The following is a 23,853-nucleotide window of genomic DNA, read 5'->3' as shown; positions in this document are numbered from 1 at the left end:
ACGAAAAGCAAAAAGAATCGTGGAAAACTTGAGTTCTGTTTGTGTCATCACAGAAGCTCTAGAGTTGAATAGCATTTACATATTTTAGCATAATTTGCGTGATTAATATAAATACCCAAAAATACAATAATGAGACAGACATGATTGAACCTTATTTACATGTTCCCGCATTCAGGCTTTTATAATGCTTTGAAAGATTTATAACTTTGTAAAACTAAAATACTTATCGTACTACAAATGTTCTTGAAGGGAAAAACGATTCGCCGAATTTTTACAAAAGAAATAGCAACACATTTTCCAAAAGCGGAAAGAAGGCTCTGATTCATGGAATTCAATGCTGTTAACATTTTTTTTTTTTTTGTAAGTATCTTGTAAATAATCTTTTTTTTCTTCCACTTGGTTTATAGTATGTGTTGAGTGAAAAAGTAATAAACATGTCTGATATTCAAAAGTGCAACAAGTAGTTTCAAGGTAATCATATTTTAATGCTGGAATGAGCCAGTGAATATCTAACATCAAAGTTTTATAAAATTGGTTTGGAAAAAAAAACGTTCTTGTTCAGAAACAACACAATATTTTTCTTCACTATATCCTTTCGTCGTATACTTGACTTCTGTTAACTGATTCGATCCAAAATTCAATCCAAAAAATTTGGTGTCAAAACAACATTCTTTATTTCATTCATTAACTCATTCCGTTTTTCAGTGATCGTATTGACAGATAGGCAGTTATAATCCAAAATAATAATAATAATAAATTATCGCACTCGAGTAGATCCAAAACATGGAAATTCCTCCAAATCCGAAGATCAAATGTTTTGACAATTACAGCTGCACTTCACGTACAAGAAACTAAAAATCACAATGACGAGAATTGACAGTTTCTAATTTTTATGTCAGAAAATCAGAAGAGAGAACAAAAATAATGCATCTCCAGATTTAGCTTAAGAGATCGGTTAGTCTCGATTTTAATCGAAATCGTCGTCTCGGGTTTATCTAAGAAAGTAAACGAACGCCAAATCTCAGCCAATCTTCAGATGTTTTCCTTTTTCAGAAAGTAAAAAGGATTCAGTCTCATTATGTTCCGCCTCGCTTCATGTTTCCGTAATCTACTCCAGCCATGTTTCCTCCCCGTTTCCTGGACACTTCTTATAGTCGACCATTAGTCGTGCGAAAAGAAGAAACAGTGAAAACTTTTTCTCTCTTGATGTACTGGGAAATTTTAAATTGGATAGATCGTTGGCTTTCTTTTATTTAGACCCTATAAATGAGTGCTACAGAATTTTTTTTTTTTTTTTTTTGATTTGAAGGAGCTGGCGACAAACTTTCATTTTGTTATTCTCTTTGTCAAGGATGTTTTTTCTAGTACCACAGTGGTTACAAATTAATTACTTAACTCATTTGTTTCGGATTACCATATAAATATATATTAAAAGACGTACTCACCTATGCAGACTATTAGCGGATTAACAATATCTCGGATATAATAGTCACAAATTAAATAATGGAAGTTCTAGTAGAAAAATCTCATGCACATTAGCAGAGTACTTAAATAGTATTTGAAAAAAATATTGCATTGCATTTTAGATGTAAATGTATAGTAGCAATAAAAGTTTTTCCTTGCAGTGAAGTCTTCTTTATCCATAATAATTACGAAGCTCGAATCAAAACGGATCACTAAAATCAATTTGAATATAAAGTAATAAAAATTGCAGACCCCACTTTATTAACCTTTGCTATAATCCAGCATAAAAAAGATGCAAATAAAATCTATGGTTTAAAAATAGTCGTATTATACCAGTTACAAAATTGAATGAAACTTACTCCTATAATTAAAAAACAAAACGCAAATACTCATTATCATATTATAAAAAGAATTAATTTGAAAGTTTTATGAGAAAATATTTTATTATACGAAACTTATCATCCAAGTAAATTAAAAATCAGTTAATTCAATGAGTTCGAGTTAAGAACATATTTTAAAAAGTACATCAAAGAAAGCACACGTTATTTATTAACTATAACCTTAAAAATGAGAAAAGGTAAGAGACATGTGTTTAAGAGATTTGATGAAACAATAAAATAAATTTTAGTTTTATTACAACAATGAAAAGTATTGTCACAAATCTTAAATTATCTTTAATTTGTTAAAATTACGGACATTTATTCAGTAATTTAATTGATTTATTTGGAAGATTGACAAGCTAATTTTTTGAATTTAAAATGGTGTAAAAATGATTATGTATGATAATATGTTCCAAAATTATTGACAAAAAACTTTAAAATTTCGGTTATTTTTTTAACTAAACATCTAATGAAATTCCCAAAAAAACTTAATTATCTATTTTTTCTAAAGTTACTATCAAAAAAATATGATAGCTAAGTTCTATAGTTTGTCTTACTGAGCGTTTTTAACTATTGTTTCATCATATTGTTATGAATCTGTGATGCGGCTTTCCAGCATAGTTGGTTCCATGGGAGGTCCCAGAGCTTGGCGACGAATTTGGCGACTTTGGTGACAAAATAGATTATACCCGAAACATCGAGAATTTTCCCGAACCGTCCAGTAGGAACCGAGTTACGCCTCGAACGTTCCTGATTCGTTGAGAGGCTTCTAGCCCCGCCTCCTGAGACCTATAAAAGGAAGCAGTCCTGCCACTGCCGAGTAGTCGTGAACCAGTCGTAGTCGAGAGTAGTCGGAAGCGACAGAGGAGAGTAGTCGGGATCAACGGTAAAGAACTGGCTTTCCAGAGATAAGCGGAGCAGCGACGGAGTGAAGCTAGTGCTGAACTAAGCTGTGTGCTACTGTCTGTAGTTTTGTATGCTGCACGTCTCGGCTGAAGATAATCGTCTTCTGTGCTGTATATAGTTGTCGTCTTTGTGCTGTCCTGTGTGTCTTCGTGTAAATAAACGTCGTTGTTTCATGTTCTACTGTCGCCTGGTGATTGAGCGTTCTCCACACCATATTACTCCCACCATCCAAACGAACCCCGGAAATTTCATAACAATATGTATTGCAATTTACGCTTAGTATGCCAGCCTATAAACATTATAATATTGAAAAGGTCATATATTCTCAGCATTGCGCGAAAAAACATGCACTTATGTGCACTTACATTTATGAAATACCTATAATTTAATTTAAATGTATCTCATTATCAAAGAACGTTTTATTGATTCTATTGTCTACCAACGAATTCTAAAACCCTCCAAGCTTTTGCTCATGCGTTAGGGTGGGTTTAATTCGACAAAATAGGGGTGAGGGGAAAGATAAAAAAGAGGAGATGTTTACATTTAATTATAACGTAAATTCCGGAAATGCTGTCATTTTTCCACGTCTCATCTCTGAGTGAGATAGAATCACCTGAAAATGGTCGTCCAAATATTGTGTTCTTTACCAGAATAAAAGTTGATTGTACTTTATTGTATGTTCATTATCTATTAAAACTCTACATCTAAAAGAAATCAAAATGATTAAATTAGATTTAGATTGTAATTCCGTTGGATATTATATAATCTGAGTAGATTATAATTTCAAACGTATTAAAAATATTCATTGCGTTTTGTGTCTTCTCAGACCTATAAAGAAGCAGAATTTCGAAATGATCATGTAGGAGGTGATGGCTTGGGTCCAAATAATAATCGAGGCTTCACAAACACTTTCACTGTCTAGACCTGCTTTTACCCCAAAAGTTAAAGGTTATTAGTAGAACGCCCAAAGTGAAAGGTCGACGCTAATTAAAGTGCAGGAATTATATGCATTTAGGTTATCGATGTGCTGAAAATAGTTCGGTTAACACACATGGAAAACCAACTGATGGAAATATGTATACAAGCAAAAAATAGATATTTAGAGAAAATAAATTTAGCGTAAAAAGTTTAGAAAATAGTTATTTTTGAAACGTCAGAACCAAATATATGTGTGCATTTGTATAAGCCCCATAATTGATGTAATCCAAATAATTCGATTTCTTTGTGCTTTTTATATCCGAAACAGGCGTTAATCGCGGAAATTGATTTTTCTTGCTTTCATCTTATATCGAAAATTCATAGGAAATATAAGGTTATGGCCAAATTTCTAAATGGCGTCAGATTATACCTATTGGGAAATGCCGAAACTATGTTTGCCTGCTTTTCTTGCATTTGAAAGATGAGTGCCTTTTGTCCTTACAGTGTTGCATATTGATAAAATAGATCGATTGTTTTGAATACGACACATTTTGTAAAAGTTATACGATGAAAACATTCATTTGGGACATATAATGCTTTATGAATTTCAGAAAGGCGTAAATATTGGTATTGTACAAAAAAAAAAAAAATGCTGTGTATTTAGACCATGGTTCTGCTCTGCGAACTGTGAAAAAATGGTCTGCTGCATTTCGAAAAGATTATTATATTCTGGAATATCAATCAAGACCGTAGTAACAGGCGATGAGTTGTGGATTTTTTATTACAATATTTAACGCTAAAAAATATGGCAGAAAAAAAGCAAATTTGAAGAGCAATCTGTCTCAAATGTTGGACTGATCTCTTTAAAATTGTTGTGTGTTTGGTAGTACACCATCGGAATTATTCATTTAGTTACTTCAACGTAGTAAAACGATAATATCAACAAGTATTGTGAACAGTTCACTGGACTCGATGCATCCATTTCAGAAAGACGTCACATTCTGTCGAACCTAGTCATTATTCCTAGATATGTCATCAAAGGTCGCCTGTCATCCTCTATCTTCCCTTCTTGAAATAAATCAAAAAGCAAAACTTCACAATACATTCATTCTCTATGGGGAAATTCTCCGATAAAGCTCGCCAGCTAAACCCACTGAACTAATTGGAATAGTTTTTATTTAAGATTTCTAAATACGTCATCAAGTGTCGGCTTCATTTTTTCTCTATTTGCGATAGAAATCAAAAATATATTACTTCAATGTTCATTCTCTTTTTAAAAAAGTATCTCTATACCGTTTCCAGCCAATTTCGATTTTTTCTTTTAATTTCATGCGAATGTTTATGATCCCTCAATAGGTTATCAGTAGTTGGCAATAATTATTAAAATTTCATAAATTTCTGTCCAATTTTAGAGATTTTATCAAACAACACCTTGGAATAGCCATCAGCTTCAACAATTCTTACTATTTCGCCAATTTTCTTTGACATTTTCACAATTTGATATATAAGTTAACCAATCAGAATGCTCGATCATTATAGTGCAACTTATATTATTCTAACTATACTTTTATCATATATTTGTTGTAATAAAGGATAGTTCATTAAAGTTGATTGCTATAAATAAATTAATCTTATTAATACTAGCCGTTTTTGGTGATCATATTAATGAGATTAATTTAGTCATGTCCACGAATTTTGATGAAATCAAGTTGTCAAAATAAAATAGTACTATTTTGAATTATGTTTGCATAATAAGGATGGAACATTTTCATTTGTTAGCTATACTTGAAAAGCTGCGAAATTATTTGGAACGAAAATTGGCCAAATCGGTCCAGTTTTTGAGGATGGGTGCTCCGTTTAAGTTTTATTTCGCATTCTCTCTCGAAATTGTAGGCAGAAAGGCAGACGACATCTAGAAGTCGTGAGTTTCCTTATGTAATAAAATTCATACAAATACGGGCCATGAGCTTTCATACGAGTACGAGAAATTCGGTACATTAGATATTTTATTATTAGTTGTGACTGGCCAACTCTGTGAAGATACCTACCCACCTCTCCCCCAAGAGAATGTGCTGTGAAGAAGCGCTTTTGAAATATCTCTTGAAAATAGGCAATAGTTAAGCGAAGACACTCTTGAATTGGTACGTATTCTTATGGCTCTCATATGACCATCGGGGTCATTAATTTCATAAGAAATAACAACTGTTGAAATCGCTTCAGTGTTTTTGTACCCTTAGAAACGGTTGCTTAATGTTGCTAATTATTTTGAATATATAGATGATGCGCTATTTATTTAATATAGAAGTCAGCAGGTGGCTAGTTTATATATTGAGTTAAAAATGTGTTGAAATTTAAAAGTAAATTGATAAGTTCATTAAAAGTGGAGGCTTCATAATGTCCACTTCTCAGGTCTCAAAATGACTAAACCAGGCGGTTTAGCCTAAGGGCTTGCAGTTTCTGGAAAGAGGAGCAAAGACCTCATTTTTTCCCCCGCAGAGTTATCTAATTTTAGGTATATTTCTATAGGAAGACTGTCTATTGCAATGGTTCTCATGACAAAACGTCGGGAAAATTTCTTCAGTTCTTCACCGATTATGGTCCTTAGAACCCAAAACCACCCTCTGTTCAAAAGATATATACATATAACGTTTTGCCCATGTTATCTTGTGAACAGGATAAGTAGAGTAATTTTGTTTGGATTTTAACTGGCTTGGAATATGTTTGTTTTTAGAAATGTAAAACTCTCGGAGGAGTTCATAAATTGCCCATCTAGCTCAAAGGGGGTTGAAATTTTCATTTCGTTGTAACTTTCTTAATATTGAAGATATAAAATTAAATTCAATTAGCCAAATTAGCGCCTCATTAAGACGAACAACTTTTGCATTTAAAGTGTTTCGATAACTACAATATCTTAGAAGTTATGGGCTGAAAAGTGATTGACACACCTTATTTTGACTGTTTCTAACACCAACAATTTATGTTGCCAGATAGTAACTCAGATGTAAAGGAATCTACTTTCGCATTCCAGCTTGCCAAGAGGAATTGTTTTAAGTTTTTGTTTGATTTACTAGGGCCATGTATTAGATCATATTCAAATTTAAATAATGAAAGCATTGTGTTCTCAACAAATGTAAGCTACAACGATTGACAAATCAAACGTAGCCTTCATGCGTCTTGAGGGACCCATAAAATCATAACCAATAATTCATTTGATACCTTATAATGTTAGAGGCGATGTATGCAGCGAAGTCAATAGATCGCTCGTTAATTCTTGTAACTACCCACCTATGCGGATAGAGGCGAGGGTGCCGGTTCTCTTGACCCACCCCCTTGTTCCTTTTCGAAAGAGAAGAACACATCCTCCGCATCAGAAGATGGGCGATTCTCTCCGCATGGCCAATCACCGTGACGTCACAACGGGGTCCGGTTTGGGGTTGAGCTGCAGACGATCCGTGACGACGCACCTGGAACACAACACTCAGGTGGGAAGATCAAGTCGGGTTCAGTTGTCCTTCCAAAAGTGCTTGTTGCTCCAGTCGCGGATTAAGCTTGCGGTTGTGGCATCGATGCGGGTTATCGTCTGAGCGCCTGTCATGCCTTACGAACGGTAGGTCCTTCCTTTCTTCTTCGGCATGTTGTGCTTGTGCTTATTAAAAGGGCTGTGAGGAAGAAACAGGTGGTTGTTATTAGAGTGGTTTTCTTTTGTGGTCATTGTATTGGGCCTGTCTTAGAGTGAGGGTGTTTCGATGTATGGGTATTTGGGATTCTATTTTTGAAGTAAAGGAAGATATCTAATGATGTTTGGATTGGGTGGTGTAGCATATGGAATTAAGCAAAAGAATGGGCCAATTTTTTTGGAGTCTAAAAATAATTTTGCTAATGATTGATTGATTGTTGTTAAAATTAGAGCTGTATAAGAAAAAAAAATATATATGCACATACTTAATACCATTCATAAAATCTGTCCATAGTTTTATAAGAAAAGGGACATTTCATCGGAATTTCTTTAAAAGCACTATGTTCTAAAAAGTTTCTGATATTGACGGTAAATTAATTCTGGCGTTCATTCAAAAGTTTTCTGGGGCTTAAGCATATGAAAATAAAAAGAATAGCAAATCACGACAATATTTAACCGACTTCAATGTATCTTGTTTGTCTCTGAGTATGAAATCCTGTTGCAGACCGAAAAAATGTGCTTTTATAAGACAGCTTGCAATGAATAACTCTGGTTTTGTACCTGAAAAAGAGATTATTTTGTTTAAACTGTTTGATCCATTTACCTGTTTTATCAGCCTTGCAAATATAAGAATATTTAATGCATAATTTGCTTTAAGAAGTATATTTTGATAGTTGTATGTCGATATACGTGATTTTTCACAACATTTTTCAAGTAAGAAAGTGAAATTTAATTTTTCACAACATTAGAAGAAAGTGAAATGTAAATTTTAAAAAAAATTAACCATACAAATCGGCCTGGTATTTTTTTCTGTCAGTATTATTCTGTCAATATTAAAAAAAAAATTTTATATTAACGGGAAATATTCAATCATCTTTTACTTTAAATGAATTTGACGCATAAAAATTATTTTTCTAATATAACATTTATAAAATCAAAAAAAAAAAAGTCGTTTGCTGAAATAAACAAAAGAAATCACAAAAATGTGATTTTAAAAATACCTCTGTGATTTAATATCTTTGATTTATTATCTTCTGATTATGAATAATTATTTTTACCCATTGCTTATAAATAAGGAAAGTAACAAAAAAAAGAAAAAAGAGGAATCTTGTTTATGTGATTATGTTATTGCTGTGACGATTCGTCAATTATTTATGACAACCATACTTTTGTTGGTAGCATAAATTTTATTTTCATTTACAATTAAGTATTAAAATACAGTTTAATTTCAAAAACAGTTCCTATTTAGATACAAAAATTTTATCATAGATTTCTAACTTTTACGAACGGTATCTTTTTTTATATGAAAAACATATTTCTTTGTTGGTGTCGTATTTTAATCTTTTATTTAGTTATCGATATTTGCTTTTACTAGCTTACTTTTTGTTTTGGAAACATCAATGTAATTTTTTATGACATAATATTATGCCTCTATTTATAATGAATTTTGAGCTGTGGTTATATTTGTGGAATTTTTAGTTTTGATATTTAAAAACTGCAAAATCAACAGCAATACGTGTTGATGATGAGTTCTCATGACTGTCAGCTACGGAATGCCGATTCAGAATAACGGAAAACAAATTCTATTTACTAAAGATACAAAATTTTTCTCCAATTACATGTCTCACGATTTATGCAGGCTGGAAATCATTCTTTTTTCTGCTACTTGTTACCTCTTATTATTACATCTGTTATCATTTTTCTTGGTTCATATTTGTTTCTTTTTTAAAGTATCAATTCCATGTGTACTCTAGTGTTTTAAAATATCATTATAATAGTGTGTTAAATAGGTTATAGGTATAGGTTAGGTTAAAATGTTAGGAAAAAATATTAAATTAAAAATGACAATTTTTAATTTAATATTTTTTCCTAACATTTTATTTGAATTCAACGGAAATTTGGTGCAGTTCAGTCAAGAAAGATTTGCACCAGTAAAATCCAAAAACCAATCAACTAGCCTCTTATTATTATAGCGCTAAATTGTATTTAGTCTTTCATTTAAAAAGCAATTAGATTAAATTCAAAAATGGCTGGACTTATCAGTAAAAGTTGTATTTAAATTTCAATTTTTTTAAAATTATACATTTGAAAGGTAAGTATATACGACTACGCCTTATTTGCATGCATTTCTATTTGTATAATTATTGTCATAAATTTTGAAAAAATTGGACATCAGTTTGATAGCTTATTTTTAAAGAAGGTTTAAAGTTCATTTTTCTAAAAAATAGCTACCGAATTTATCGCCGGAAAACATCAAAATTACGAAAACAAAAAAACAGCATTGATAAATTATCAGAGAGAAAGATTTTGCCCCTTTTGAAGTAAATTATGAATGCCTACTCTTGACTCCATAGCACATCGGCGCAATCATTTTTTATCACTTGGATTAAATAACATTCTTTTATAGGAATAAATAATCGAATCATGGCCAGAGAACTTCAAAATTTTATTTAAAATCAACTATCCGTGATAGAAAAGATCCAATCTCATACATTTATTAACAAAATATTCCAATTATTTTGAATAAATTTAGGTTTGTAAATGAATTTTTGACATTTATTCTGTTGCTTCTGTTCCTATTCCAAAATTCCCCTTTTCTCTCTACCCCCTCTGTAAGTTGTGGGAATCGAAACCTAAACCACTTCGATTGCAATTCGAATGGGAAAACAGCAGGGGGAAAAAGCAAAATAAACGCTTAACTGCAACCTCATCTTTTCACCTTCTCGATCCCTGGGGCACTGGTGGATCGCGTAGGATTGTCACAAGATCGTCTGCTGCTTTAATTGTTCTCATGCATGCAAGGCCCTTTTTTATTCTAAAAGGATTCTCCAGGGCCTGGTTCGTTGTCCTTCTTGGGCCCATCTCAACTTATTTTTTTTTTTATGTGATTGGAGCGTCGCGCAGGCTGAACTGCACATGGGGTAATCATCTGGATTTATAAGATATGTGTGGCAGGTGTTTTTTGTTGCGTGTTAAATCCCCGTTTTGCCACTAATGGACATAAATCTTTTGCTCTGCACCCTATAACCCATCCTTGGCATGCACTTTCTTTTTAATTAAATAAATGTTGGGTTCAGTAACTAATGTCTTTTGTCAGATAAATCAGAAGTATGAAAAACTTGACGGGTTTCTAAACAAATTCGTTAAAAAAAAAGTTTTAGCTGATTTTGTTATACAAAAAGAGTAGGGGGGGGTCTACAATTTCATTACCATCATTTGCTCGAAATTTTCTTTTAATTCGGTTTCCCTTTCTCGCATACGAAAAGAAAATATTATAATCGTCAAGAAATTGAAATTTGGGGTTTTTGGCGAATCTCTAAGTTTCCTACTTACCTGTGTCCGAAAACCCATTTTTAAAATCATGTCTGTTTCTGTCTACGGATGTCTACTACGGTAACTCAAAAATGTTTTGAGCTAGACAGGTGAGCTTTGGAATGTGTCCGTTACATCAAATTTTTATCTTTAAGAAAAAAAATCCATTAAGGAGAAATCTGTTCTATGTCGAAATGTAAGCGAATACGATAATTACAAAACAGGGATGGCACGCAACACAATATTTTGGGCACGCCGCAGATCAAAATGGTTTGCATTTTAATTCAAAATAACAACGTTCACTATGAATTATTATGAACAAACGTGAGTGTTCCCTTTCCATTTAAAAAAGGGCACATATATTTGTACAGCTGTTAAAAATTCCCTTGCTGGGAAAGAAATTGATTCGAAAAGAATTGTTTCAGTAACTGATAGACTGCTCCAAATATGGTGAGCAAAAAAATGGTTTCATTAGTTTATTTGAAACAGTCGCAGGACATTCGATTCTTGAATTCGAAACTTCATTGCCTTATTCACCAACAAATCTTGTGTTTGAAGAGTGGTTTAACATCTCTTGATAATGTAATGGCGTTAGTCACAAAAATAGTCAACCTCTTATCGCCGTAGGCTTTAAATAAACGAAAGTTTGAGGCTTTGTTGGATGTAGTCAACTCAGTGTATAATGGCTTACTAATGTATAATAATGTACACTGGTTGAGCCGCTGGAGCGTACTTCAAGGATTTGTTGACTGCTTGGAAGAAATCAGACTGTTTCTGCAAAAGGAGGGGGAAATTGAACAATATCCACAGGTTGTTGGATGTTATGTGGCTCTCAAAATTGATGTTTTTTTACAGTTATATGCCAACATTTCATTGAATGGAACGTAAAGCTTCAAGGCACAAATAAAACAATTATCGTCATGATTTATCTCATTCGCGCATTTGACGCTGGATTGCATGTTTTAGGAACAATATTAAGAAAAACTACAAGTATTTCCTAAATTTGAAAAAAATATATCAAAGATTTAAATGTACATAAGAAACCAGACGAAGAAATGTTATTGAAGAATTTATTTTCGTAATTGATTCGTCAATCAAAGAAATTTCATCCAGATTTTCTCAGTTCAAAGATTTATCGGAAACGCTCAAGTTTATTATGTACCCTGCCTGATGTGATTTCATTTGATAAACTGAACTTGTCCCAATTCGATTAGTTAGAAATTGAAGAATTTGAAATGCAACAGATTGATTTCCAGTCTAGTTCAATTTGGATTCAAAAATTTATTGAAACAAGGAAAAAGTTGGAATGGATTGAAACAGAAAGATTAACAAGCAATATAAGTAAATATACCAGTAACAAAATTTTGGAAACATGGAATTCGATTCCAGACTTATTTAACGGTTTGGAGAAGCTGGCTCATGCTATTTTAACCATATTTTCATCTACCTATGCTTGCGAGTCATTATTTTCAGAGATGAATAACATTAAAGACTCGCTTAGAAACCGTTTGGCAGATGACTCAAATTAAGCATGCATTCTGTGAAAAGTAACATCTTGCAATCTTAATATAAGTTGTCATCTAATCTGCAACAAAAGAAGTCACACTTCCGTTACTTTAATTTGAATTAAGCGTATAACTAAAACCTTTACTACTATACAGTACAAAATGTATTTTTTTGTAGTAAATAAAGAGTTTTGAGTTAGTATTTAGTTTTATTATTTTCCAAATAATCACAAGTCAAAATTATTTGATGGCACATCTATACCTCATTAAACATTTCTTTAGAAAAAAAATGGCACGTTGATCCATGAAGGTTCGCCACCTCTGAGCTAGACTGATGAAATTTTTTTTTATTAAATCTGTCAATCTGCTGCTATGTAGATTGGTGCGCCTGTAAACCAACATAATACAAAATACGCAATGACGTAAATAAATAAAAGTTGGTATGCGTTGTCATTAAAATATTCGCTCTATGTCAAATGTTAGTTTTTTTTAAAATCAAATAGCTGTATAATCTTATTCATCATTTAAGCAAATGAAATATGAGAGATAAGAATTCAAAATGTCCATATTTGTTTTCTTTCTTTTCAGTTTCCCGAATATATAAATTTTATAAATAGAAATTTCTTTAGACTTCTAGTAAGAAGTGAATCCTAATATAAATGAGGAAACCACATATTGACTCATTTTATTGTTCTAATCAATTTTATTGTTCTAATCAATTTTATTGTTCTTACTTTATTAATCTGATCAATCAATTTTAAAATATCATACCTTATCAAACTAAACAAATTATAATATTAAATCATACATGCAAAATAAATGCTAATCATTATGAATGTTAGCTTTGCTCGTAGAGTGGCGAAATCGCTCCAATCATTGAGGCCGGTTTCTCTCAAAAATGGGGGGGGGGGTGAGTTCTCATTTATTGCGCATCAAGGGCTCATAAGCTTCCATATGTAATATAAAACTGAATAAAATCAGTGAAAGGGTCGGGGATGAGGGTTTCTGTTAAGACCCATAAAAAGGTATCTCTGACTCATAAAAAAAAAATGCACCCTGAAATAAAATTTTGGAAACTTTTGTCGGAAATTGAAAACTTTGTATGGTAGACGACCATATATAATGTAGTAGGGATCATGTTCATGTGTAATAAAAAATGTCAAAATCACGTTGAGTGATTAAGGTTGGTGTACTCTTACGTGATTTCTTTTCTTTAGTAAAGTACATTTTTTTGAGTATTTCTCTTAAAAATTGATGACAGGTGACCATTTATAACATTTATAGGGCCAAGAGCTTTTTTGCCAAATATAAATTGACTAAATTAGACCAGTGATTAGATTGGAGTACTAATTATCTAGGGTTTTTTTTATAATTATTTAAAATGTTTAGATATTTACTATTTTATAATTTTTTAAACTATGCAGAATCGAAGATTATTTTTGTTTAGATATTGCTGATTGTATAACTCCGTACTTTATGAGTTGCGGCAGTTTGTATCTAATAATATTCAATAACTTTCATTAAATCATTCATCGGTGAGATGCGGAAGTTTGGAGATGAGGGGGCGGGGGTAGCTCAGGTGTCGTCCTCGCCATTTGACCGCGGATTGAAATTACGAGATCCATCCCTCAATAGCTTAGAGTTGCTTTAAAACGGCACGTTGATATAACACAGAACCAAAACATTAAATCGTTTTGTCGATAAGAAAGGGATTCCTTCTCTATACGCAATTATTGAAAACAGGGAGAGAAAAATTTGTTTTCTTTGACACTTTCATTAATGTTATACTGAAAGCTTAGTTAAGTTTTGTCCACCATAAACACATATGTTTTGTATTTTTAATATTAGCTCATTGACATGTATTAGTAATATCAATGTATTTGTAACTCATTGACATGTATTAGTAATGTCAATGTATTAGTAACTCATTGGCGTGTATTAGTAATGTCAATGTATTAGTAACTCATTGACATGTATTAGTAATGTCAATGTATTAGTAACTCATTGACATGTATTAGTAATGTCAATGTATTAGTAATTCATTGACATGTATTAGATTAGACTTACATTATAGCCTTAAGTAATATATGTTTTAATAGTCTTGGGTCTTCGGAACTGGTGGGTTCTAAGTTTGAGACCTGATTCCACACAAGAACCGTCGTGTAAGCACGTATAGTGCACGTTATACCCGTCGGGGCCAAATCTCTTCTTGCTGGTGTGGGTGCGAAAGTTTGGACAACTCAGGTATCGACCTTGTCATCTAACCATGCATAAAAATTAAGAGGTCCGTCCCAAGATAGCCCTAGTGTTGCTTTAAAAGGGGCTTTAATATAATTAAACTAAACTAAACAGTTTTGGCATGAACTTTACGAAAAAGAACTATTTATTCGTTAAAATGTAGTTGCTTTCAAATTTACAAACAGAATATGAAGGTGGTGGGGGTAGGGTACGAGGATACAAGTCCTGTCAGTGTCAAATCCGCTTTCAAAATCGTTAAACCCACAAGTAAATCTGCGCTGCACTTTTAACGACCAGTTGAAGTTTATTTTTCTGGAATAAACTTCCCGTTTATTTTTCATCGATCCATCTTCACAAGAAAAATTTGACAAATGTCACATCGGTGCTGGTTAAATTATATCTCCAACTAATTAAAAATGAAATATGGAGTGGATATTGTGTCTGACACTTTATCATCGGTGATTTACTGGATCGTCGCCTTAACTCAAGAAGAGCCATAAATTAAATTAAGCTCTTCAATAAAAACTTGGCGACAATTTCTTTTTTCCCCCGCCACCACGCCAAATTCTATCACCTTTTCAATTATCTAGCGAGCGAAGAAAAGACTACCGTGACATTGATTTCATTAAGATTCGAATTATGAAGCAATTAAATTTGATATTAATGATACTGAAATACTTAAGTGATGTACGTAAAAAAAGTGCTTAATTCAATAGAAAACTTATTGTTATTATAAATTATTTAGAACTATTTTGGGATTCACTGAAATGGGTTTTGTATTTCGTTAATTATTTTTCTATTGCCAGAGAATAATTAAAAATTTACTGTTATAAAGAAAAATATATCTTTGACTGTCAAACAATAAAAACCTAGTTGGGTTTTTTCTTTCGGACAAATCAAATGAAATAATTATTTTTCATTTATTATATTTCATTGAAATTAATTATTTTCATTTTAATTTATTTCTGTGAACTAAAATCGGGTGCTGTTAAGCAATTTAGAATTTACCCCAAAATGTAGATTTTAGAGGAGATTATTTAAAGGTGATTTGAAACATCGTACTATTGTTTTACGTTCTTTTCATATTTTTAAAATTTGTTCCTAATTAATAATGTGCGTGTAAAAAAAATCTATTCAATATACCAACGCAAATATAAATCAATTTACAAAAACAGTGAAAAGAATTGTGTCAAAATATACATAAAAATATTTTTACAATTTATTAAAATCGGTGAAAAAAACTTTTTGGAAATAAAACTGATATCACTAAAAAGCTCTATTTTATAATTTGAAGTGGTATAAAAATGTTTTTTTGTGTATTTATATGCTCCAAAAGTATTGAAAAAAACTTAAAATTTAAATTCATTTTGAATTAAATATCTAATTAGAATTTGAAAGGCCCTTTCTCAATGTGAACTTACTACCAAAGAAAGAACAACTTATCACATTGGATAAATCTTGCTCCAACGATCTCTCTTGTAGAGTATTTTGAATGATTTTTGGCATTACGTACGTTACAATGTACAGATATTATACCAGATTCGGAGCTTAAGACTAGTGGGTCTCTCCAAAACTTTCTCGCATACTCTCCAGTAAATATGTTACCGGCCTGCCCCTGCATATAATTGTGGAACTTGGAAAATTGTCCAATAATGATTACGGAATATTGGTTTAAATCTAGCATTTGTACTGAATCTAGTTTGCGATCTTTGATTATTAATCTCTGTCATGCGATTAATACGCAAGTTCTCGAAAATCGAGCTTATATTAAGGACGCCCTTTTTCCAACCCATAGAAACCAAAATTTGACAATTATAATCACACAAATCAACTATCAATTTTAATTTTTAAGTCTTTGCATTTTTAAGTTATTGTGGTTACATGCATGCTAAAATACCTACCGACAAAGAGGTGTGATTCAAAATTTAATAAGAATCTATGGATGCTGAACTTGCATACCAAATTTTATTTATCTAGCTCTTTATGTTTTTTTAGTTATCACATTACCTTCCTCTCGCTGGATAGCCAGACAATCAATTTCCCTTAATTGATTACGTTTAAAGTTTGACAGAAATCTATAAATGTGGTGTAAAATTACATACCAAGTTTTATTTGTCTAGCTCAAAGCATGATTGAATTATCGTGTTCAAAAGCAAAAAGAACTAATTCCAAATATGTGTTTTTCGAAGATGAGATCAGAAGCGTAGAAATTCGTAAAAATATTAAGTTAAATTTTTTTTAACGATTCAAATAATTTTTTTTTGTACAAAAATAACAATTCTAATTCATTTTTGCAATAATTATTAATTATTGTTCTTAAAATCTGGCGATTCAAATGTAGTCTTCGTCGTCAGATCATGACTGTAATTAAACTTTCCAGCTCTAGCGTAACTTTCAAATTTAATTAAATATTTAAATACCATAGAATTAAAAACATAAAAGAAAATGATAGCAACTGCACAGAAAACATATTTAACACTTAAAGAAGGATTAATTAGACTTCTTACTAATCTCAATGATACCTTCTTGCCATTTTCAATGTTTCAGCGGAATCCACTCAAGCACGTTCTCATTTCATGAAGTGAAGGGAAAAAAAATTATAAACTTGATTTTCGAGTGGTTACATTTCTTTACCATTTATTTTAAATTTCGGCAAAACGTCAAAAATCTTCAGATTTTTTTTTTTTTTTTTTTTTTTGTCCAAAAAAACTTTTAGAGCAATGTGTGATATTTCAATGTTAAAGTTTTATTCTATTGAAAGAATTATATCAGAGCTCATAGAAACGTGTGAAAACTTCATATAAGTACTTAAGGAGGGAATAAAATTGCTGCTTTAGACATATTTTGATTGGGAAAAAAAAATTAAGAATTAAACATTAAAATCCTCTTAAAAGTAATTCGAAAAATAATTTTTGAATTTTTTTAACTGTTTATATGATAAAAAGAAATTAGAAATATTCAAGAAATGTAGTAAAATTTTTCCGAACCTATAGATTTTTTCGAACCTATTTTTGAGAATTGTTAATAACACTGGAACATAAATATCTTCCAGGTAATGTTTTTTCCACTTTATTTTTTTAACTATTTTGTTTTATAAAAATCGCAACTTTGGTAGTGACTAATAACATAGTAAATTAAATCGGTGATCTTGCAGTAACGATATATTTCAAAAGAATTTTTTCGTTGCCTATTTTTGACAGAATTTCGAATGTTTAGATTAATTTAATTTTATTATTCTTCATTTTGCTGCAATCACTTTACATCGGCTCGTGCTTTATTTATTGAAACTAAATAAATAAATAATAAATAAAATAAAACTATATTTAAACAGAATAAATATTTAGCTCTTTTGAGAATTCAAGTGATTAAAGTTAAGGAGCTCATTTCTAACAATTATCGATTGATATTTTATATTTTTATCATAATCGCAGCAAACGATTTCACTTTCGACACAGGCAAACATTTTCACGATTTTGATTCACACCAAACGATTTTAATTAAAACCAATTTCAAAGGCGTGGGTTTTTATGTCAAATATTTTTTTTTTCTCTCCTGTTCTACTGTATCACTTTCATCGCTGTGATAACTTTTTAAAAAAAGACCAATATTATTAAAAAAAAAGAAAGATTTAATTTTTTGCGTGGTTCCACTACATGTCAAACCCACAGTTTTCCCCTGTTTATCATAAATCGCACGTGCATCATAGTTAATTTTCATCACGGATTCTCACGGTCGTTGATCGAGTCAACTTAGTGGAGGGGAAAAAATAAATAAAACATTCTTTTTATTTATTTGTTTATGAAAACGTATGACCGACCCACGTTTGGGTCTCATACCAAGCCTACACTCTGACAAGAGTAAAAACCGCCGTCAAAATGGATAATCTTTTTAAGCCGACTATGACTTCGGAATGGTGATGAATTAGGCTTAAGAAGTTTGTTTTGGATGTCGGCCTTGAGAGTGAAGCTGGCATAAGTCAATCGAAGACTGTTTCTGTAAATTGAGTGACCAAACTTCACAGATTAACCGAGATGGCGCTGTTTTTAACTCTTTATTCCAAATTGAGAAAATTCTTTAACATCCTAGATTTTACTATTTTATATTGTTTAGCAAGTGCTTAAAAGTGTCAAAAATTTTGATCTCGAGATGTTTATAAATTTCCAGGTTTGAGTCTATAAGAATAATATAAATAAGAAATATTTTTAGGAATTTTAAGAAATATTTTTAGGAATTATAAGAAAATATTTTTAGGAATTATCTGTTTATGAAACATTAATTCAACCATCAAAGATCTAGATGAATGAAATTTGATTTATGGTTCTTTCTATCAAAATCTGTGACTATTTGAACAGTAACGTTTTGTAATGCTGTCTGTAATTGTACCTACAGTGTGTCAGTTATTAAAAAAAATATATTTTTGTCCCATTATGCGAAAATATTTAAAGGAATTTCGAACCTGTAATCCGAAACATCTTTGCAATATAAAGTTTCTGGTTTTTGGTCTTTTGGCTTTTTCAGTTTTTCACATACAAAAAAAAAGTACTACAGATGTCAAAAAATTCGAATTCAAGGTTTTGACGAATTTCATGATTTCAGATTCTCCTGAGTCTGAAAAACACATTTTTGGAATAATGACTGTCTATGTAGGCGATAACTTAAAAAATGTTTTCAGCTAAACGGATGAAATTTGGTTTATGACCCTTACCAAATTTGTAAATTTCTGTCAACTTTTGAACGAAATTGAATCAGAAGCAATCTGTCTATCCGGTTATTGGAATTCACGGTAACTCCATAAGTGTACTAAATGTTGAATACATATCTCAGAAAGAAGCTAGATATGTAACATTTAGTACACATGTTTAGCATTTAAAGTGTAGATGTGTTTCAAATTCGGAACCAAATCTATCAAGTCAGAGACAGTCTGTCAGTCTGGATTTTTGGAGGTATGTAAACGCGATAAAGTCAAAGCGTGATAATTATTAAATAGATGAAATTTTGTTATTTGTTTTATCATATGCGATATAGATCCATATCACGTTTTGAAACACATATGTCAAATGGTTGACCATCTTTCGACCTATGTCACACGACCACATCGGCCTGTAAATGCTATAATTCAAAAACGCATAGACTTAAATGAATGAAATTTGGTATATAATCTTGTAACTACAATTGTTGTAGTTCTATATCAGTTTTTGGTTAGGTCGGAAAAAAAGCATCTAAAATAAATATTAGGTTTTCTGATACTTAAGTATTAATTGCATCTCAGTGGTTAAAAAAAATACCTAAATTGTGTGCTAATAGGCCCTTTATTTACTATAATTGGCCAAAAGCAATGTTAATAATATACAAGTTTTGGTTTTCTTTATTACACTACGAAGCCCACATCCTTCACTTTGAAAATAAATATTTGAGCACTTGAAAATTGTGGTTATTTGGGAAAATTGTGGCATTCCTAGCCTTGCCCTAAATCCATAATTTTAATTGGAAGTAGGGGGGGGGGGGGTGCAAGCAAATACACCATCCTATTTCGAAACACGCTGTTCAGATCTGAAGTATTGGTCCAGAAACACAGAGAGAGTAAGTTCAATTTCTTGATTTCGAAATTCTCCGTATCGTGATGAATTTACCATAAGAAATTCTGCTAGACGTAACAATATGGAAATTGTTAAAATTGAAGTTACAACCTGAAGTTGTTTAGGAATATCTTTAAACTAATCAAGAATCATCTTAAAATATTCACCAGTTGTTAAACAAACTTACACACATAATGAAATAATATGTTTTATTACCTAACGCTCCCTTTTTCTTAAACCATTCTAATTTGAAAATCTTTTTTAGACGAATTCTTCAGCTTGAAGTTTCCTATTGTAACTTTAAAATTTAGACAGACATTTTTCAATTCATTAATATACAGTACACTCCCGATTATCCGCGGAATCGGGTGGCGCGGCCGCCGGGGATAACAAAAATCGCGGATAATCCGAAAAAAGCTAAAAATGGGTATGGCAAAAGAGAAAACAGTCATTCTAACTTTGAAAACTCGTTTTATGTACAATAAAACGTAAAATAAACAGCAGGAAATGTTTAACTAACGCTTAATATTTTAGTATATCACTCAAAATTAACTTAAAAGGCATTTTGTTAATGAAAACAGAAAAGTGCTTTGTATTTACGAGAGGCGTCAAGGATACACAGAAAAATTAATACATATGTACTGTTTTAATACTGTAATGTATTATGTAATTACAAAAGCATAACTGTAAAACTGCAACTTTTTGAAGAAATCAGTCAAAAAAAAAAAATCTGTGAGGCAGGCGCGGATAATCGGGAGTCTACTGTACCTTATTCTAAATTACTTCCATAGCCAGACTTGAAATGCCATTCAGGGAAAGTTTGAGATTTTTGCCAGGTTTAATTTTAAGCTCGGGTTGAAGAAAGATGCATTAGCATTGGCAGTCAAATAAATATCTACTGCAAACAACCAATCAATGGGTGTGACATAATATCTGAGAATGAGGTGCCAGCTCCAATGTCGTTTTCACCATCTGTCAATTGTTCTGAGGTTCCAAAATCCGCCTCCAAAATTCTCTAATAGAGATACAAAATGGAACGTTCATATACGAGATGAATACTTCTTCTCAATGGAAAATGACATTTTTATTTATTTATTTATTTTGTCGCGAGAAAGCATTGACTTACCCTACTGTTTATCCGATCCGATCCCAGTTTACGATCTTCCTTTTGCGTAACTAGAAACCCACGAGTCTGCGCTAAAACGGGTCAACTGTCTTTTCATTATCATGTGCCGTTTCCCGCGGGCCACATGATTTATTTATATGCGGATACAGCGAAGAGAGTGAGAGAGAGATTTAAAAACTCTTTCTTTCTTTCTCTCTCTCTCACTTTGGAGACTGTCAATGACCTTTTGACATCGTGGAAAAACTCCCGAGTTATTTTATTTCTGTTTCGTTCTGCAGCATTTGCCGTTGAATCTGGCTTAGGGCTAGCATCTGTTCACCCGGTTTTACTGTTTTATCTTTTGATTCATAATATCAAGGAATTTAAGAAGCTTCTGTAAAAGGATTGGGGGATTTAGGAGGAATTTTTGTTATGGATGCTCTTCAAGATTAGAACTAGTTTTTTAAGATTAAGGCTTCTCAAGCTTGTTCAATTCACGATCCCATTTCGAACATAAAACATTTTTACTGGACCCTAACAAGAAAAATAATTAAAAAGTTAATTATTAATTATAATTAAAAATTAATTGAAATAAAAATATTTATGCAATATATTTTATTTTAAACCGTTCAATTTAAGGTGATCTGATCAATAATTTTTGTTTACAAATACTAAGGAATCGTATGCTGTTCATTCTCGGATTCTGATCCCTCCGAGCTTTTGGCATGCGTAAGGAAGAGTTCATTTCCTCAAAAAAGGGATGACAGGAAAGATGAAAAGAGGAGACTTTTGCATTTAGCACTAATTGTAAACTCAAATTATTTGCGAAATTAGGACGCATAATAAACGCTCCTCTTTCTGTGCACTACCCCTTAGAGAAATGCAAGCATCGAATAGTGCTATTCTTGGGATCCTGAAACGAATAGTTATATAATAAAACGCTATCGTGCATTTAATAAAAATCGCTCTTATTATTTATTGCCGAATGGCAGCAATTCAAATGTTAACAAATCCTATACGAACATTATTTAGATCATTTATTAGCGAAGTGTTGAATTAAATGCAACTGTAAAAACATTCATTGAAGTAAAAGTTGTTTTTACTGGAGTACATTCTTCAACTTAATCTACGCTTCGCAAATTAATAGAGCTGCCAAATATTGTTAGAAATGCTTTGGAGAAGGATCGCGATGTTTTCAAAAACCGACATTCTATCAAAGGAAACAAGATGTAAAAGAAATAAAAAAAATTAAAAAATTGGTGTCAAACAAAGTTTAATTGAGCACGAAATGAAGCTTAACCGTATTATCTTAAAACTCAAAAAATTACATTAAGGATACAATTTTATTTATGTACAGTTTTTTATTTTTAATATTTTTTCAATCTAATTTAATGAACAATCTATTTTTAATTCTATGGTTAAATTAAAACTTATCCATCAAAACATTCAATTGCCTACTTTTAACTTTGTTAACATTCAATTTTTTTGAATGTCATCTTGGACGTAAACTTGGAAACAGGATATTCACTTCCACTTTTATTTCATTGCTTAAACACTTTTCGAAAAATCTCGTAAAATAATAGACAAATTTCGTCAATTTTATTCGGGAATTAATACTTTCACCCTGCATGCATAGCTAATTAGATAGCGTGTTCTTTGTTTATCATGTTTATTAAAATTAATGCTCCGTTTGGAAGGCAGCAGGAGCGCTAATTTGGAACGAGCTTCGTAATTTTGAATTGCAATTAGATGACGAGGACGACATCTGAATTGGCATTTTAAAGTTTCATCAATCTTTAAACCGCACCAACGAAATATTTTTATCAAAAATCTTTCGCAGGTTCGCATATACGATGGAACGTTAGTGAAATCGGGTCTTGAGCTTGGAATCTTCCGATCCTAAAGAGCCGAGATCTTATCATTAGGCTATCGCAATCGAATGATTTGTGCGCAAGCATAATTTAAAATAGAATTTTCATTTGGGATAATAAGATGTAATTCATTAAAGTTGGTTGACATAAATAAATGAATGTGGATGAAAAATTTATATTATATTGGGCGAACAGCTAGTTACAGACGACGTTTAATAATGTATTAATTTAATAAGTGCAAAAAAAATGTTATCTACATATTATATTCTTACATACTGTACTTAAAAGATCACTATTTCAACATAGCAATCAATTATTTTGCTATCTTGAACAGTTTTCACTTATGATCTAGTTTGCTGATTTCTTTTTTCCACTTGAAAGTGAACCAAATAATTGGAGTTTAGATATTCGAAGTTCTATTGCACTTTGCATATTTCATATACGAAAAAGTAATAAAAATAAATCAAAGGAATTGTTAAAAAAACATTTCCCCCCTTTCAGTTATTGCTTTTCAAACCATTTTTAAAAGCCGCGTTAAAATAATTTATCGTTTTCCGGTCACAGCATTTACATCTTCTACCAGAGGCATGTGGAGCTGCTCCTAAATCTTCTTTTGGGTGTTTTAGCACTTCATATTAGCACCAATTTCTCGGCCCCTCGCTCTGTTGATGACAACTTCCTGGGTTACACTTCTTAATAAAACACTATGCCGTTGAGTGCTGCGTTTCATCAAGAAAACCGCTGTCATTCGATTAAAAATAGAACGAGGGAGGGCCTCTGGGATGAGGGTGCGCTTCTTGATAGACACTGGACGAGGAAGAGAAACCGCAAGACTCGCATCCACGTCGCCTGTTTCACTTTCAAGAAAGGTCAGAAAAGGTCGAGGCTTCTAGGACTTTGTA

General features: G+C 31.8%; 1 protein-coding gene across 7 annotated transcripts in view; it reads left to right on the top strand.

Moving 5' to 3' along the window:
* LOC129966581 (TNF receptor-associated factor 4-like) overlaps positions 1 to 23,853 on the top strand; it is a 357,557-nt gene that overhangs the window by 232,210 nt on the left and 101,494 nt on the right. Inside the window, exon 1 of one of the 7 annotated variants that reach the window (XM_056081052.1) lies at positions 7,153 to 7,275. The exons of the other annotated variants lie outside the window; for them this stretch is intronic. Coding sequence (XP_055937027.1) covers positions 7,262 to 7,275 — 14 coding nt within the window. The 5' untranslated portion in view covers positions 7,153 to 7,261. Of the gene's footprint in view, positions 1 to 7,152; positions 7,276 to 23,853 lie in introns of those variants that run through there. 7 annotated transcript variants of the gene reach the window in all.

Source organism: Argiope bruennichi, chromosome 4, assembly GCF_947563725.1.
Source record: "Argiope bruennichi chromosome 4, qqArgBrue1.1, whole genome shotgun sequence".
Taxonomy (NCBI): Eukaryota; Metazoa; Arthropoda; class Arachnida; order Araneae; family Araneidae; genus Argiope; species Argiope bruennichi.
The sequence above is the reverse complement of the archived record's forward strand: the minus strand, read 5'-3'. Positions and strand labels throughout refer to the sequence as shown.